At 36.2% G+C, this 15040-nt stretch overlaps 1 protein-coding gene across 1 annotated transcript in view; it reads left to right on the top strand.

The window, feature by feature from the left end:
* The window catches only part of LOC126469959 (metalloendopeptidase OMA1, mitochondrial-like), a 126011-nt gene extending 120340 nt beyond the window's left edge, over positions 1-5671 (top strand). Inside the window, exon 8 of the mRNA XM_050097373.1 lies at positions 1507-5671. Coding sequence (XP_049953330.1) covers positions 1507-1575 — 69 coding nt within the window. The 3' untranslated portion in view covers positions 1576-5671. The remainder of the gene's footprint in view (positions 1-1506) is intronic.
* Positions 5672-15040: the final 9369 nt, after the last annotated feature.

Raw genomic sequence — 15040 nt, 5'->3', positions numbered from 1 at the left:
AGATATAACAACATAATAGCTATTTGCATTTCAGATAATGTGCTACACTTCTTTATGTACTTGTTTTATCTAATGTTTAGCTACCTTCACTTACCTCATTTACTTGCTACACCCTTATTGATCTTTCTTATTGTATTTGCCTCACATTATCGCACTGACTATTGTTCCTCAGTGTGTTGGAATTATTGTATATTGTGCCAGTGTAATTATGAACTTGGAATCTATATTCTATTTATACCAAAAATCATAAAATCCTTTCGCTTGGGAGTGCTAATCCAGTAAGATATACAGGAAAACTGATGTGGGATCTACTGAGGAATGTGGCTCAGTGGTTAGCACACTGGACTTGTATTGGGGAAGATGAAGATGTAAACCCACGTCTGGTCATCCAGATTTAGGTGTTCCATGATTTCCCTAAATTGCCACATGCAAATGTTGGGATGGTTCCTTTGAAAGTGAATGGCTGTTTCCCTTCCCCATACTTCCCTTATCCTTGCTTGTGCTCTGTCTCTAATGACCTTGTTTTTGACAGGACTTCAAACACTATTCTCCTCCTCATGCAGAATTTGTACCATAGGAGAAAGATATTAGCAAATGAAAGCTGTTAAGCATCTGAGAATCTGCCTGCATAGCTTTAGCCAATAAGAACTTTGCTGAAAAAGGGCAAAGGTATTCTGATCCAGCACACAGTTTTAATGTCAAGAAGTTCCAGAATAGTGTGCACTGTACTGCAGAGATGAATACCCATACTGGAAACACACGTGTGCTCTTTCCAACTGTGGCTGACCCTTATAGTCTTGCACCAGCAACAAACATTGCAGAAACAGTAAATATTGTATGTACTGCTTTCTCAGCTGTCTCCTTTTTGTCACCATTTTTATGCAATTCTTAAATAATCTGATCCTCATTTCGTAATCTGCCTTTACATACCATCAAGTACTTTGCAGGTCTTAGAAAAAGAATTTTCGTGCCTTTCACATGTGCACAGTATGAGAGCAGTTTTATTCATTTGCTGTGGTTTTGTTTGTTGACAATGTGAGAACATATTTCTTTATTATAGTTACTAGTATACGGTGATGAAAATAAAACTGACCAGAAAAGCTATTTTTACATTGCATGCCAACATAATCTAAACAACAGAGAGATAATTAGAGACTGCAAGAGTCCCAGTTGGTGTGAGAGCAGCTGTGCTTCGTAGCCTTGCACCAGCAACAATCTCTTCTTGAGATGACATTGCAGAAACAGTGAATATTACACTTACTGCTTTCTCAGCTATCTCCTTTTGGGAATTTAATGATCATGTAGAAGTGTCATAAGTAACTATATTTATTCCAGTGGTTCAGACATGTGACAGCAAGTTATTTCTGTCAGTGTTACTGTGCCTATTTTTATTTTGGCCACCCTGTATATTTTAATGTTTTTCACTATTTATTATTATTGTTATTGTTGGTATTGTTATTATTTTGCATAATTATTTTTAAATGTTGTATTTTTAATTCTTTTCAGTGTCCAGCTCTTTCACCTCTTGACCCAAGAACTATTATTAAGACTGAAATTTCACGGAAAATACTCTAATAACGTTGCAAGATTCAACAGCGCAGACTCCTTGGTGACAGGAGTTTTGTCATATATGGACATGTAACACTTGAGATCAGGACCATATGAGGTAGCACAGTGGTAAGACACTGGAACTGTGTGGGAGGACAGTGGTTCAAATCCCCATCCAGTCATGTAGACTTAAATATTCCATGGTTTACCCAAATAGGATAAGCCAAGGTAGTTCCTTTGTAAAGGTTACTCTCCTGATTTCCTTCACTCCATCTTTCTACAATCGGAGCTTGTGCTCCACCTCTAAAGATGACCTTGTCGACTGAATGTTAAAACCTATCTTATTCTTTTATACTTGATATCAGGATGTGTGTGTTTTCTCAGAAAATAAATAAAATTGATCTTGTCTTTTGTCGATTGTTAGTGCATCTTGCAAAGGAGTGTTTAACATATGCTTTGTAATAGTAGTCTATAACACATTGATGTCTATACTAAACAGAATTTCCTGTATCCCAACAGTTTAAATTTATATTGCATTTTTGTGTGAATTTGTAATTTGAAATTATAAAACAACAAAATAATGATGCTTCCATTATTTTATAGTGATAGCCACTAGTTTTTAGTGACTTGTTGGCTGTCAATTTTCCCTTAGTGTACTTGCATGAATATGTAACCTATGTGGTCCAACTCCTGCTATGGATTTTCTTGTGTGGAAATTTAATAGCATAATGTTGTCAAAGCATTCTGTATTTTTTCCTGATTGCATGTCTGCAAGCAGTCCATTTCTTTTTTCAGTCTATTCGTGACTGAAAGACAGAATTTACATTTTTAAATTTAACACTTTGGGTACAGGGTGTTTAAAATGGGTACCATGTTCATACTGGAGATAATATTTGTCAAAATCTAACAAAAGTCCTGCAAGCATATTTGTGAAAACAAAGACTTGTTAATGTATGGGCCGTTCTGTCAGGACAACCATTAGTTTCTCATCACTCCAGTAGGTGTGTGTGATCATCCTTTCTTTCATATCCTTTAGCACTTATTAAAGAATCGTGATCTCATGCAAACACACCTGAAAGCACTCAGATTTGGTAGGCATCAATGGCCTCATGTCATGCACCCAGACAGTCTTAAAATCATCACCATAATCAGATTTAATTACACGTACAAGAAACAGGCTCCTGTAAATTGTGCATGTTGTTGAAATGTGTGGCATACACAATGTTTTTAAATGTCCACTTTGCCATAACATTCAAGTAAACAGGGACACCACACTGCTAGACCATTTTGATGAATCCATCACTCATTAAATGTTTTGATTAAAGATAGAAAATGAGATGGTGCCCCATTGTGCATGAACCACATCTGTTGTTTTTCTGCAAGAGTAACATTGTCAGGTAACATGGATAATTTGTCATGCAGAAGTTGTTGATGAACAGTGTTCGTTAGTGTGACAGTGAAGGGTACAGCCTTGTGAATATGATACTATCATTTCTGCCCATTCATAGATACGAAAGTGGACCTGTTGTCTTATTTCAATGATCACTCTCTGTTTTGAAAGTGCTCACATTGTGAGTGTTGTGAGAGCCTCTTTCATGGGAACTTCAGCAGCTTCATATAGGCACTTTACTGCAGCCCTGAAACTGTATTGTATTTGGGAATTTAATGATCATGTAGGAATGCATAAATAACTATACTTCTTCCAATCATTCATGAACTGAACACTGAGTATTGGTTCTTAAGATTTTTTTTTAGTCTTCCACATTTGATGGTCTGAAAAAAAAAAAAAATGCTTCTCAAAAATACATTACTGATTTAATTTGGTCATCATACCTTCTCTTGGATGTATCTGTCAAGCTGATATCCCATTTCCCAGTTCACTGCAATGTTTGTTTTATTAAATATGTAACTCATTCTGGTGGTTTAGCTGTATCTGTAATGATATTACCTATTGGATTATTTTTATGTACTGTAGTAGTTCCACTAGGAGTGTGGAAATTGAAATGAAATTTGTAATGTCACTATTTCCACTGTTACTTATATGTTTCTTCTACACCTGCATTTATTATATCTTTTCTCTCGTGGTCTGTGTTGACATTTCTTTAACTGCCTCCATTTTGTTACAAATGGATACTGACACAATGTACGAGGCCTGTTCAGAAAGTAAGCTCCGACTGATTGCCAAATTGAAACCACAGTGAACATCAGAAATGTTTTACTTCTAACAATTAGCTACACCTTTCAGCTACTTCTCTACGTAGTCGCCGTTCTGACTTAGACTTTTGTCATAGCGTTGTACCAACTTTTCAATAGCCTCATCATAGAAGGCAGCCGCCAGTGCTTTCCGCCAATTCTCCACGCTGGCCTACACCTCGTTGTCTGTGTCAAAATGTTGTCTTCAAAGACAGCGGTTCATGTGACCAGAGATGAAACGCAGGGGGAGACAATTGCGGACTGTATTGTGGGTAATCTAACATTTCCATTTGAAAACGATGCAGGAGCATCTTCATTTCCCCTGCAGAATGCGGCTGAGAATTGTCTTGAAGAAGAAACAGCACGACAGTTATGTAATGTTAGCTGCATAGCTTCAGGCGAAATTTCTCACCAGGCCCTCGTACTTGGCGGCAGACACTATTTTCTAGACATCTTTACGCACTCACTGCGAGCTCAGAAATGAGAAGAGCGACGTGATGCTAACTGGGGCTATACTAGAGACACTACCCAACACATCTGTGCAAAGCTTTATCGGATTTTCATAGTCGTTTCCATTTCGCGACCGATCGGAGCTTACTTTCTGAACGCCCCTCGTAGTTAGCTGTATGTAGTGCACCCAAGGTGTAATTTCTCATTGTGAAAAACTTGAGTTGGATTCTGAGTGTAATAGGGAGTCCAACAGAAAAATAGAGCATGGCATTGGGGCCAGTACATCTGTCAGAACTTAAAATTAATGTCTGGAAGCTCTCTTTTGATTTGGAATATAAATGGGGCTATTTGAAGTAAACTTGCTTGTGATTTCTGAGATTTTCTCAGGTTGAGTGATTAATAGTGAGCTTTCTTCTGTTCATATGAACTGTTATTTCCATTTTTGTGCAATATTTAAGTGACCATCCCAGCCTTTATGCTGGGTCTGTCATCAAAATATTGTGCATAAAATGGAAACGATGTGGCTGAATGCCCAGAAGCCCAATATTAAATTCACTTGCATCAGATCAAATCAGAGAAAAACTTTTTTCTCTCCAGTGATTCTGCAACTATCCCATAACCTATCCACTCTTATAAAACTAAAACATGAGCGCATTTGAAAAAGTGCATGTTTGTTACTCATGAAGGGACTGTTGCATAATTTGTGTTTATGGGTCCATCCTGTGATACCTGCTTATATTTGTGTGCGTGGGCTGGAGAAGTAAAGTAATATTTGATACTTGTTCCATTTTGTTAACAATGCTTGAGGTGTAACCTGAAATGAGATGTACAGAGTTACAGAAGACTGGTTAAAAACTACACCCTTAATGACTAATATGTCAAATTTCAACCTCATGTTGGTACTAATTTTGAGTTTTGCTTTCCATGCCTTTGTAGTATCAGAATGTGTCTATATTATGAAAATAAATGTGAAAATATTAGCTTTTACCATCAAACTGGTAGTACTTACAGTAAAACTGTGTGAAAAATATTCAGTTCCTTTCTTTCACACTCTTTGATGTTTCATTCTTCTCTTATTAGAAGGTGTTTCTGCTGTATAAATGCCACTTTTATATACACAAATGTCCCCAAACATTGAAATGCATTTTTGCATTCTGTCAGAAATAATCAGTGTGAAGTAATTTGTTAACTGTCATGTTTAGTATGTTACCTTATGTGGTTGGCCTTTTTTGGGAAATTTTTATAGTTCTATATAAGTGTGTTTTTGTGAACTATTTATCACATAGTTTTGTATATTCAGTGCTTAAAATTATGTATCAGAATTGGCTTAATCTGTGATAAAGTTTTTGTGATTATCATTAACAAACATGTTCAGTCCTAAACTAAGTGTTTTTAAAATGTGTATTAAATGTATTGAGAATGTGAAAGTCATGATACAATTATATACTTATGACTATACCATTGGCCACAATGTAGAAAAATGGGGTAGCAATAAAATACATTGCTCAAAAAATATAGTCCTCTAATTTTTTGTGTACAGTTCCTTCACTGAGTGTTGATATATTCCCCCAGAAATTGTTGTGTATTTAATAATTTTACAACCAAATGTAATACATAAACTGTCTGTTGGAATCTCAACAGAACTACAAGGGGGCTTAGCAGGGGGAGCCCAAACTCTCCCAACAAAATTTCGTAGTTGTTCAGGGATTTTTGAGTCTCTGGTGGTTTGGTACTGAGTAATAATGTAATTATAATTTATTTTGTTTTTTACTCTAATTATCTTTGTTTCTGTGAAAATATCTTCACAGCAGTGAAGGATCTGATTTCTTGTAGGTGCCTATGTATAGAGACAAAACTACTGTAATATGATTCCTGTCACTGTGGGAACAGCACAGCATATTGTCATTGTGCGTCTCTTCTGCTGCACTCAATGAACCCAGACATGAGGTGCATGTTGGCCAACTCTTCATCAGTAAACCTATCTGTTGCTATGTGGCACTGTTAACATACAACTAACACTGCCAGAAAGCAAACTTGACCCAGAACTGAGCAAACGATTGACGGTGGATAGTAAAGTGGATGTTACTCTTATTAACATCAGTTACTGTGGGTGTATAGAGCAAGTTTGTTTCCAATCAAGCTACAGAGTGCATACTTTCAGCATTTGCACTGTTTTGCAGATATTTTCAATGCAATACAGATACAACAACAAACAAGAGCAAGAAGTTAAATGGGACACAATTATTTATTCTGTAACAAGCCACTGGAGAGCATGGGTCCCTTATACCAAAAGACTGTTTATCATCATTGGTGTATGGTTCTTTTAAAACCCATACATTGACAGAATGGTCTTGAAGAATCTTCAGTAAATAATGGCTCTTAGCTCTTCTTATGCCTTTAATGTTGGCAGACACTTGGTTGAGAGCCAAGTATACCTATATGAAATTGATAGCCCTGACAAGGACTATTTGAAGAGCAGTGATTGTCAAAACCATGAAGTCCAGGAAAGCAATATAGCTCCATCTGATCACTGTCTTAAGTTTACTCCAAAAACATGTACAACAAATTCCACAAACAGAAAAATGAGGTGCCGCATGGCTGTTCCCTCCTCTGTAGTTGTTCTCTCCCCTACAGTGGTCAGTCCCTATACCACAACCTACCAGGAACTGTCTCTTACATATTTGTATGTGCTGATGACATCTGTCTAATGATCCAACTAACCCGTCTCCCAGAGGCAGAAGACATAGTGACAAAGGACACGTGTTGTTATATGAGTATTTCAGAAGGTGGAAGATAAACCCTAACCGATTGAAGATGGAAGTTGCAGGATTTCATCTGAGCAACAAGTATGCAAACTGTCTGCAGCTAATATTCAGTGACAGTGTATTACAATACAAAAACAATCCAAAGTACATGGGTGTCACATTGAATAGATGGAAAACAAAAATATCAGAAATAGAGTCCACCTTGATGTAAAACACCTTGTTATTCATTTACTTGTTTATTTCCCAAACTAGTTTCGGCGACAAATAACACTATCATCAGCATTTTTTTAAAATCTAAACATGTCGAAAATAGCATAGTTATACAAACACAGTGACACATTGTCACATTTTATTACTGTTTGGTTTTTGAAATATAGTTTTCTATGGCTACTTTCATACTACCTTATTTATTGTATGTTATGGCATGTTTTTGAGAATTATTGTTGCTGCTTCTGACATTTTTCTGTGCTTTTTTCTGTTGCCATTTTTTTCTCAGCGAACATCATTTCATCTGCAACTTTGTGAGTGGCTGTTAGTAAACAGAACGCAAAATGTGAACTTAGTATGTCAGCAAAATACACTTGGGGTTGCAGTAGTGTTGTGGAATCCAGTTTTTTGGTTGTACTGGGCTGTTACTTACTTATTTGTGTACTCATGTTCATTGGACAGCATGTAGCTGATTCTATACACAGAAAACAAAACTTTTGCACTTTGCTTATGATCAGGAACATTACGCCATATTGCTGTTCACGAGTGTCACAAGAGGTGTATTGCATGTTGCAAGAAATCTGTGAAAACTGTAGTGGGAATTGCGATGACTTCTGTTCCTTATTTATGTCTCTGTTTGTGATGGGGAAGTAGTTCTTTTGCGTTTGTGTGCTTTCTGATCTGTGTCCTTGGTCACTTCTCTCAGAGCGGTAAAGAGTGTGTTGTTGCAAAGTGTTGTGTTTTTGTTTATTACATTTTTCCCTTCCACTATAGCCTTCTGTGTGTAGTAATTTTCTTCTATTGTTAGTTGTTGGTATAGACTGTTACAGAATGTGTAGATCATTTTTGATATTAGTGGGATCTTCATGTTGTCATATGATTTATTCAGTCTCAACATCCCAGGCCTAACGAGAGAACTAGTGATGGAGGAAATGAAACAAATCATCAGAAAGAACAAACCATCCATAAACACAAATAAAAAAATAAAAAACACATTTGATGAGAAAACTATAAACAATATACACACAAAACTAAAACAACACAATGCTCTCAACCCAAGGCAGACCAAGAGAATGCTTTGGTCATAATAACAGATGCAGAATAAATTGAGAAAACAGAAGAATTTCTGGCAGAGAATGAAATAAGCATGCTAACCAGTGTCCTAACACAAAGATACCAAACAAACATAAAGACACTCTTAAAAAGCATCAAACACACCTTGATACAGAACCAGAGAAATAGAATGATACAAAAGAACCCTAAAGCTCCACTCTTAACAAGCCTGCAAAAGGTCCACAAACTTCTCATCCTGGGCAGGCCAGTAATGGACTTTAGAAAAGCCCCATCTTACTTACTAGGGAGACACAAATGCCCACATTTCTGTGGAAAACATACACATACACAAACAACAGAAGCCACAAAAACATAGGAGACATAATTGAGAAAATTAAGAATGTGATCATCCCCCCCAACAGCAAAACTGGTACCTGTTGATATTGATTTGATTGATTGATTGATTGATTTTTTATTGTTGTAGAGACCTCAGAGATCATCTGAGGCATTACAAAAGTCAATATTACCTAGTATAAATGTTACACAAATAATTACAAAAACAAGAAAAATATTACCCAATATAAATATTACACAAATAATTATGGTACCTTCACACAAAAACAAAACAGAGAAACTTCTGGTACAAATTGATATTGCCTAGTAAATTTAGCAAATTACATACTTACTCATATATATATAAGCATATAAAAACTGATCACGAAGGGTAGTCATACCATATTCTTTGCCTCCCTTAAAAATTCATCAGTTTCATAAATGCTGAGCTCAAGAAGAAATTCTTTTACCTCTTTTTTTTTTTTTTTTTTGAGTTGGAAGATCCCTGATATGTTGGGGTATGGCATTAAAAAATTTTATGGACTTGTGTAAGAAGCACTTCTTTGTTTTTTTTATAGTTACATCGGAAAGAAACTAGGTCCTGCTTGTTTCTTGTGTTATAATTATGTCACATGTCATACTGTTGATAACTCGGATAGTTTTCCTTAATATGCATTGCACACACTGTAGTATAAATATTGATGGCAGGGTCATAATCTGTAATTTTTTAAAGCTTGGCCTACAGTGAGCTCTGGGTGCCAAGCTACATATCAATCTTATTGCCTTCTTTTGTAGTTTGAAGACATTAGCTGCCTTGCTTTGATGTCCCCACAGTATTTTACCATAGGAAATGTGACACTGTATTAAAGCAAAATAAACCACTTTAAGTACTGGCACATTTAGACAAAGACACAGCTTCCTTAGAGCAAATATTCCTTTGCTAATGCTGCTTCCCACTTTTTCTATATGGCTACCCCAGGATAATTTTGAATCAATTGAGATTCCAAGGAAATTAACAGCATTTGAGCTCTGCTCAAGTTCAGTGTTATTATTCCATGATACATACAGGTCTTTTTTTTTTTTTCCGGTTGACACAAAGGGAATTAGCTTTACACCAATTTTCAACTTTGACAGTGCACTAGTCTGCTTCTTATTTCATCTTCTGTGCTGTTTCTGCAGTTATACAGACTGCAAGATCATCTGCAAATAAGTAAGTCCTAGTTGACGGCCCAACTATGTTACATGATAAGTCATTTATACAAATAATAAATAGAATTGGGCCAAGTACAGAACCTTGTGGTACACCCATGCCCACAGGTGAGTAATCTGATTCTGCACCATTAAAAACCACCTTCTGCACTCTATTACTTACATAAGATTTTATCAATTCCAGAGCACTTGCTGTAAAGCCATAGAATTGCAGTTTGTTCAATAAGATTTCATGAGACACAGTGTCAAAAGCTTTTGATAAATCAAAGTGTTTATTCTGAACCACTAGCTTGCTTTCTAGTTGCTTCACACACTGTGTTAAAAGTGATAAGGCAGATTTAACAGTTCCTAACCATGATCTGAAGCCAAATTGACTATCAGTGAAGATTTTGTTTTCTTCGAAGTGTTTTACTATTTGATTATTTAATATAGCTTCTATCACTTTAGACAAGATTGGCACAATTGAAACAGGCCTAAAATTATCACTACTTGAGAGGCTGCCTTTTTTGTGTATTGGAGTGACTTTAACAAACTTAAGTGCCTTTGGGAACTGAGCCTCCAAAATACATGTATTTACTACATGTGTTATCAATTCTGGCAGTTGAACTGAATCACACTTTAACATGGCTGAACTTAAACTATAAATGTCATTACTTAAACTGTTCTTCATTCTCCTCAGTATATTAGTAACATCCTGTACCTTGACCAGTTTAAAGCTAAATGTACTTTCAGGCTTTGTGGTGTTTCTCAGGTAGTATTTATGGTCAGTGACTATATTGCAAGTGCCAATCACCTTTATTATTTCTTGCACCTACTCAGTGAAGAATGTACTTAACTGTGCGGCATTCAGATTACTGCTTTCAGCCTGTGAAGTCATTTTCCTGTTGCACTGACTGTCAATGATATTCCACATTGCACGTGTCTTATTTTCAGATGTTAGTATTATATCTTCATTTTTTTTACACGTAGCTTCCTTTAAGGCCTGTCTTAATCTTTTCTTTTTCACTGTGAGCATATCTTTAAATACTTGAGAACCTATACTTCTGTACCAGTCATAATATTGATCACACTCCCTCTTGATCTTCAACACCTTTTCATCCTTGACCTTATTTACTCTAAGTGTCTTTTTATTATTTATTAACTTAATGGGAAAGGACATCTTAGCATATACAGAAAGAGTAGATATGAGTTCTTCCACCTTTCTGTTTATTGCATGTTCTCGATAAACCTGCAACCAATTACTTTTATCAATATGAGACTTAAACATATTTAGATTATCATAATTGACCACACATACTTTCTTTCCTGCCATGTGCACTGAGTCAGTGTTACAATTTCTTGTTATATCTGTTCTAAGAAGTAGTGGCCAGTGGTCAGATACCCAGCTCTTAATAACCTCTGACTTGAGATGCATTAACTCATTTGATACAACTATATTGTCAATACAGGTAACAGTACCTTTATAATGTGGTCTTGTTATTTCAGTGGTTGTAATATAAAGACCAAAAGAATTTAATAAATTATTTACATATGAGTTATAGATAGTGGACAACTGAAAATTCAAATTGAAATCTCCACAGATTAGTATCCTACACTTATACTTACAAGCTGTCTCACATAAAGGCACGAACTTGTTAACAAAATCATCTGTTGAAGTGCCTCCAGTCTTAGTTGAGTACAAAGCTACAACTATTAAATTTTAATCTGTTAACCTAACAGCTGCAATTTCACATAACATTTCGAGAGATAATGCTTTAACTTTTACATATGTGTACACAAACATACCCATAGAACAACAGCTAAAATTCAAGAATTTCAGACATACAAATAAATAAAGTCTCATGTATTCTTAGGCTAATCATAGAACAAAACTATTTCACTTTCAATAACAACATCTATTTGAAACAAAAGGGGCTACCCATTTGATCCCCCATCAGTGGAACTTTAGCCAACATTTTCCTGGACCATATAGAGAACACAATATTCAAGAACATTGTAAAACAATGGTGGTACAAAATAATCTACTGGTACCGATATGTGGATGACATAATCTGTCTTGTAGATGAAACACATAACAGGTTAGAAGAGCTACACAGCAACATCAAAACAGTACACCGACAAATCCACTTCACAATGGAAATAGAAAAAAAACAAGGAACTAAATTTCTTGGACAAGAAACAACCACCAACATAAATTCTCCATCCACAGAAAACCCACATCCACAAGCACTGTTATCCACAGTACCAGTGTCACACATGTGCTCCACAGGATAAACAGAACACCTCTTAAACCAGAAAACTACACACAGGAACTTAATATAATCCAACAAATTGCTATTGAAAATGACTACAAAACAGAAATAATAAACAAACTCAACAACAAGGTAAAAATGAAACACAAAAATAGCGGCCAGCTACTCAAGAGCACAACCAAAGAATCTGAAAAGCCAGAGGCAGTACACACAGATAACACAGCAGACCACAACACACCAGGAAAAAAGAGACAGATGGTACACATTAACTTACAATAACAATATATCACATAGAATTGGAAACATCTTGAAAAAGCAAGGGATCCCAATAACATCCAGAACAAACAATATAGTTAAGAAAAGGCTAAGACCAGTCAGAAAAAACCTCAGACAAATATATCAACTCACATGCAACTCATGTTAGGCCCAATTCATAGGGCAAACGAGCAGAAGCTTCTGAACGAGGTACACAGAGTACATGAGAGCTCTAAAGAGTGACAGCACACATTCAACTTTTGCAGACATTTAATGAACAAAAACCATAACCTAATATCAAAAATGACCTACACATTCTGTAAAACAGCAACAACTGACAATAGAAGAAAATTACTACAGACTGAAGGCTATAGTGGAAGGGAAAAATGTAATTAACAAAAACACAACACTTTGCAACAACACACTCTTTACCGCTCTGAGAGAACTGACCAAGGACACAGATCAGAAAGCACACACACGTAAAAGAACCACTTCCCCATCACACACACACAGAGACATAAATAAGGAACAGAAGTCATCGCAATTCCCACTACAGTTTTCATAGACTTCTCGCAACATGCAATACACCTCTCGTGACACTTGTGAACAGCAAGATGGCGTAATGTTCCTGATCATAAGCAAAGTGCAAAAGTTTTGTTTTTCTGTGTATATAATCAGCTACATGCCGTCCAACAAACATGAGTACACAAATAACTAAATAACAGCCCAGTACACACCAAAAACTGGATTCCACAACATTACTGTAATCCCAAGTGTGTGTTACTGACATACTAAGTTAACCTATTAGTTTCTGTTTACTAACAGCCACTCACAGAGTTGCAGATGACATGTTGTTTGCTCAGAAAAAATGGCAACAGAAAAAAGTACAGAAAATATGTCAGAAACTGAGACAATAATTCTCAAAAACATGCGATAACATACAATAAATAATGTAGTATGAAAGTATCCATAGATAACCATGTTTCAAAAAATGAGCAGTAAAAAAAGTAATAATGTGTCACTGTATTGGTATAATATGCTATTTTCTGCATGTTTTAGATTTAATAAAAGCCACTGATGATAGTGTCATTTGTCGCCAAAACTAGTTTGAGAAATTAACAAGTAAACAAATAATAAGGTGTTTTGTGTCAAGGTGGACTCAATTTCTGATACTGTTGTTTTTCTATGCAGTCATAGACCAAATGGAAGAGTTCTAAGATAAATTTGTTAGATGGGAAACAGCTGCAAATCTGAAGAGCTGCAATAATTTATTGGAAAAGCTAACTTTATCTTCATGGGGAACTGATGCAAACACTTTGAGACCAGTGGTACTGCCATTAGTTTATTCATCGGCCGAGTACTGTTCAGCTGTATGGCTCAACTGTTCCCATAGCCATCTAGTCAATGTTAAGCTATGACAGGTTATGTGTGTGGTATCTGGTATGCCTATGCTTACTACTGTTCAGTGATAAGCAGCACCACCCTGCCTCATGTAAAAAGACGGCTTGCTCTTTCTTGGTTATGGACAAGAATACATAAGATGATATATTTTCTCATAAACTGTATATATCATTCAACAAGGTTCTAAAAACTGAGCAAGGTGGCGCAGTGGTTAGCACATTCGACTCTCATTCAGGACAATGGTGCTCCAAACCCGCATTCGGCCATCCAGATTTAGGTTTTCTGTGGTTCCCCTAAATCACTCCAAGTAAATGCCAGGATGATTCCTTTTAAAGGGCACAGCCAATTTCCTTCTCCATTGTTTACACAATCCGAGCTTGTGTTCCATCTCAAACAACCTCGAGTTTGACAGGACGTTAAGCCCAATCTTCCTTTCTTTATGTTCTAAAATCTTATTGAAATGCCACCAACCAGCCAGGAGAACTGTTATGTTTAGCCAGTGGTTTCAATCCTGTGACTGCTTGGAAACTGGAGTAATCTTCACCCCTGGTTGACGTCTTGTGTGGTGAAAATGCAACTCCAGCGTTTCAATCTTCCTCATGCTACCTGGCGCAAACTGAGTTAAATCAGATATGGGACAGCTGCTACACTCTATAGCTGGGAATAGCAAGACTCTTGTGAAAGCAATGAGATGGTGCAGATAGTGCCACATATTGTTTTGGACTGACCAATATGTGCTTTTGCCAGATCTCTTTACAAACTACACCAAGTTGGTTCTAAAGCAGTTGAGCGGTTGAGAAACCTGGCCATTGATCTTTGATTTTTTTCCTTTTGTTTATTTAACTGATTGTGTATAATTTCTTTGCTTACAACAGTGTAATTGGGATTATCGAAGAGCACAAAATGCTAAATAAATAAATACCAAAATACTCAGAAAATATTCCGAAAATACTCCAAAAACATTCCTAAAAACTCTGAAATTTTATCCCATGAATTCAGGTTCCCCATGTATGTGAAGTGATTCCATATCCTGTATTTTATATAAATTACAGAAATACTTTAATCCTGTCCTGTGTGTGTGGGGGGGGGGGGGGGGGGAGGGGGGGGGGGTGAAGGATGGACTGAAAAATACGTCTGTATCTTTAGGTGTATAAAAATTTTTAGCAGCATCTGTTACTATTCTGTGTTTCTTTTTGTGATTGGTACTATACATTTGATGAATGTGGCCTTATTGTTAGGTGGCTGTAATTGTAATAAATCTTACCTGATAATTGTTAAGTGTGTTTCCTTTCATGTTTTTCAGCTATCTTTGATTGTGTAATGTTATTTGATGGTGTAATAGTTCAGAAACACAGACTAAGTGATACCCCCTAC

The sequence above is a fragment of the Schistocerca serialis genome, chromosome 3 (genome assembly GCF_023864345.2).
Source record: "Schistocerca serialis cubense isolate TAMUIC-IGC-003099 chromosome 3, iqSchSeri2.2, whole genome shotgun sequence".
In the NCBI taxonomy this organism is placed as follows: Eukaryota; Metazoa; Arthropoda; class Insecta; order Orthoptera; family Acrididae; genus Schistocerca; species Schistocerca serialis.
This window is presented reverse-complemented; position numbering and strand designations above follow the sequence as displayed.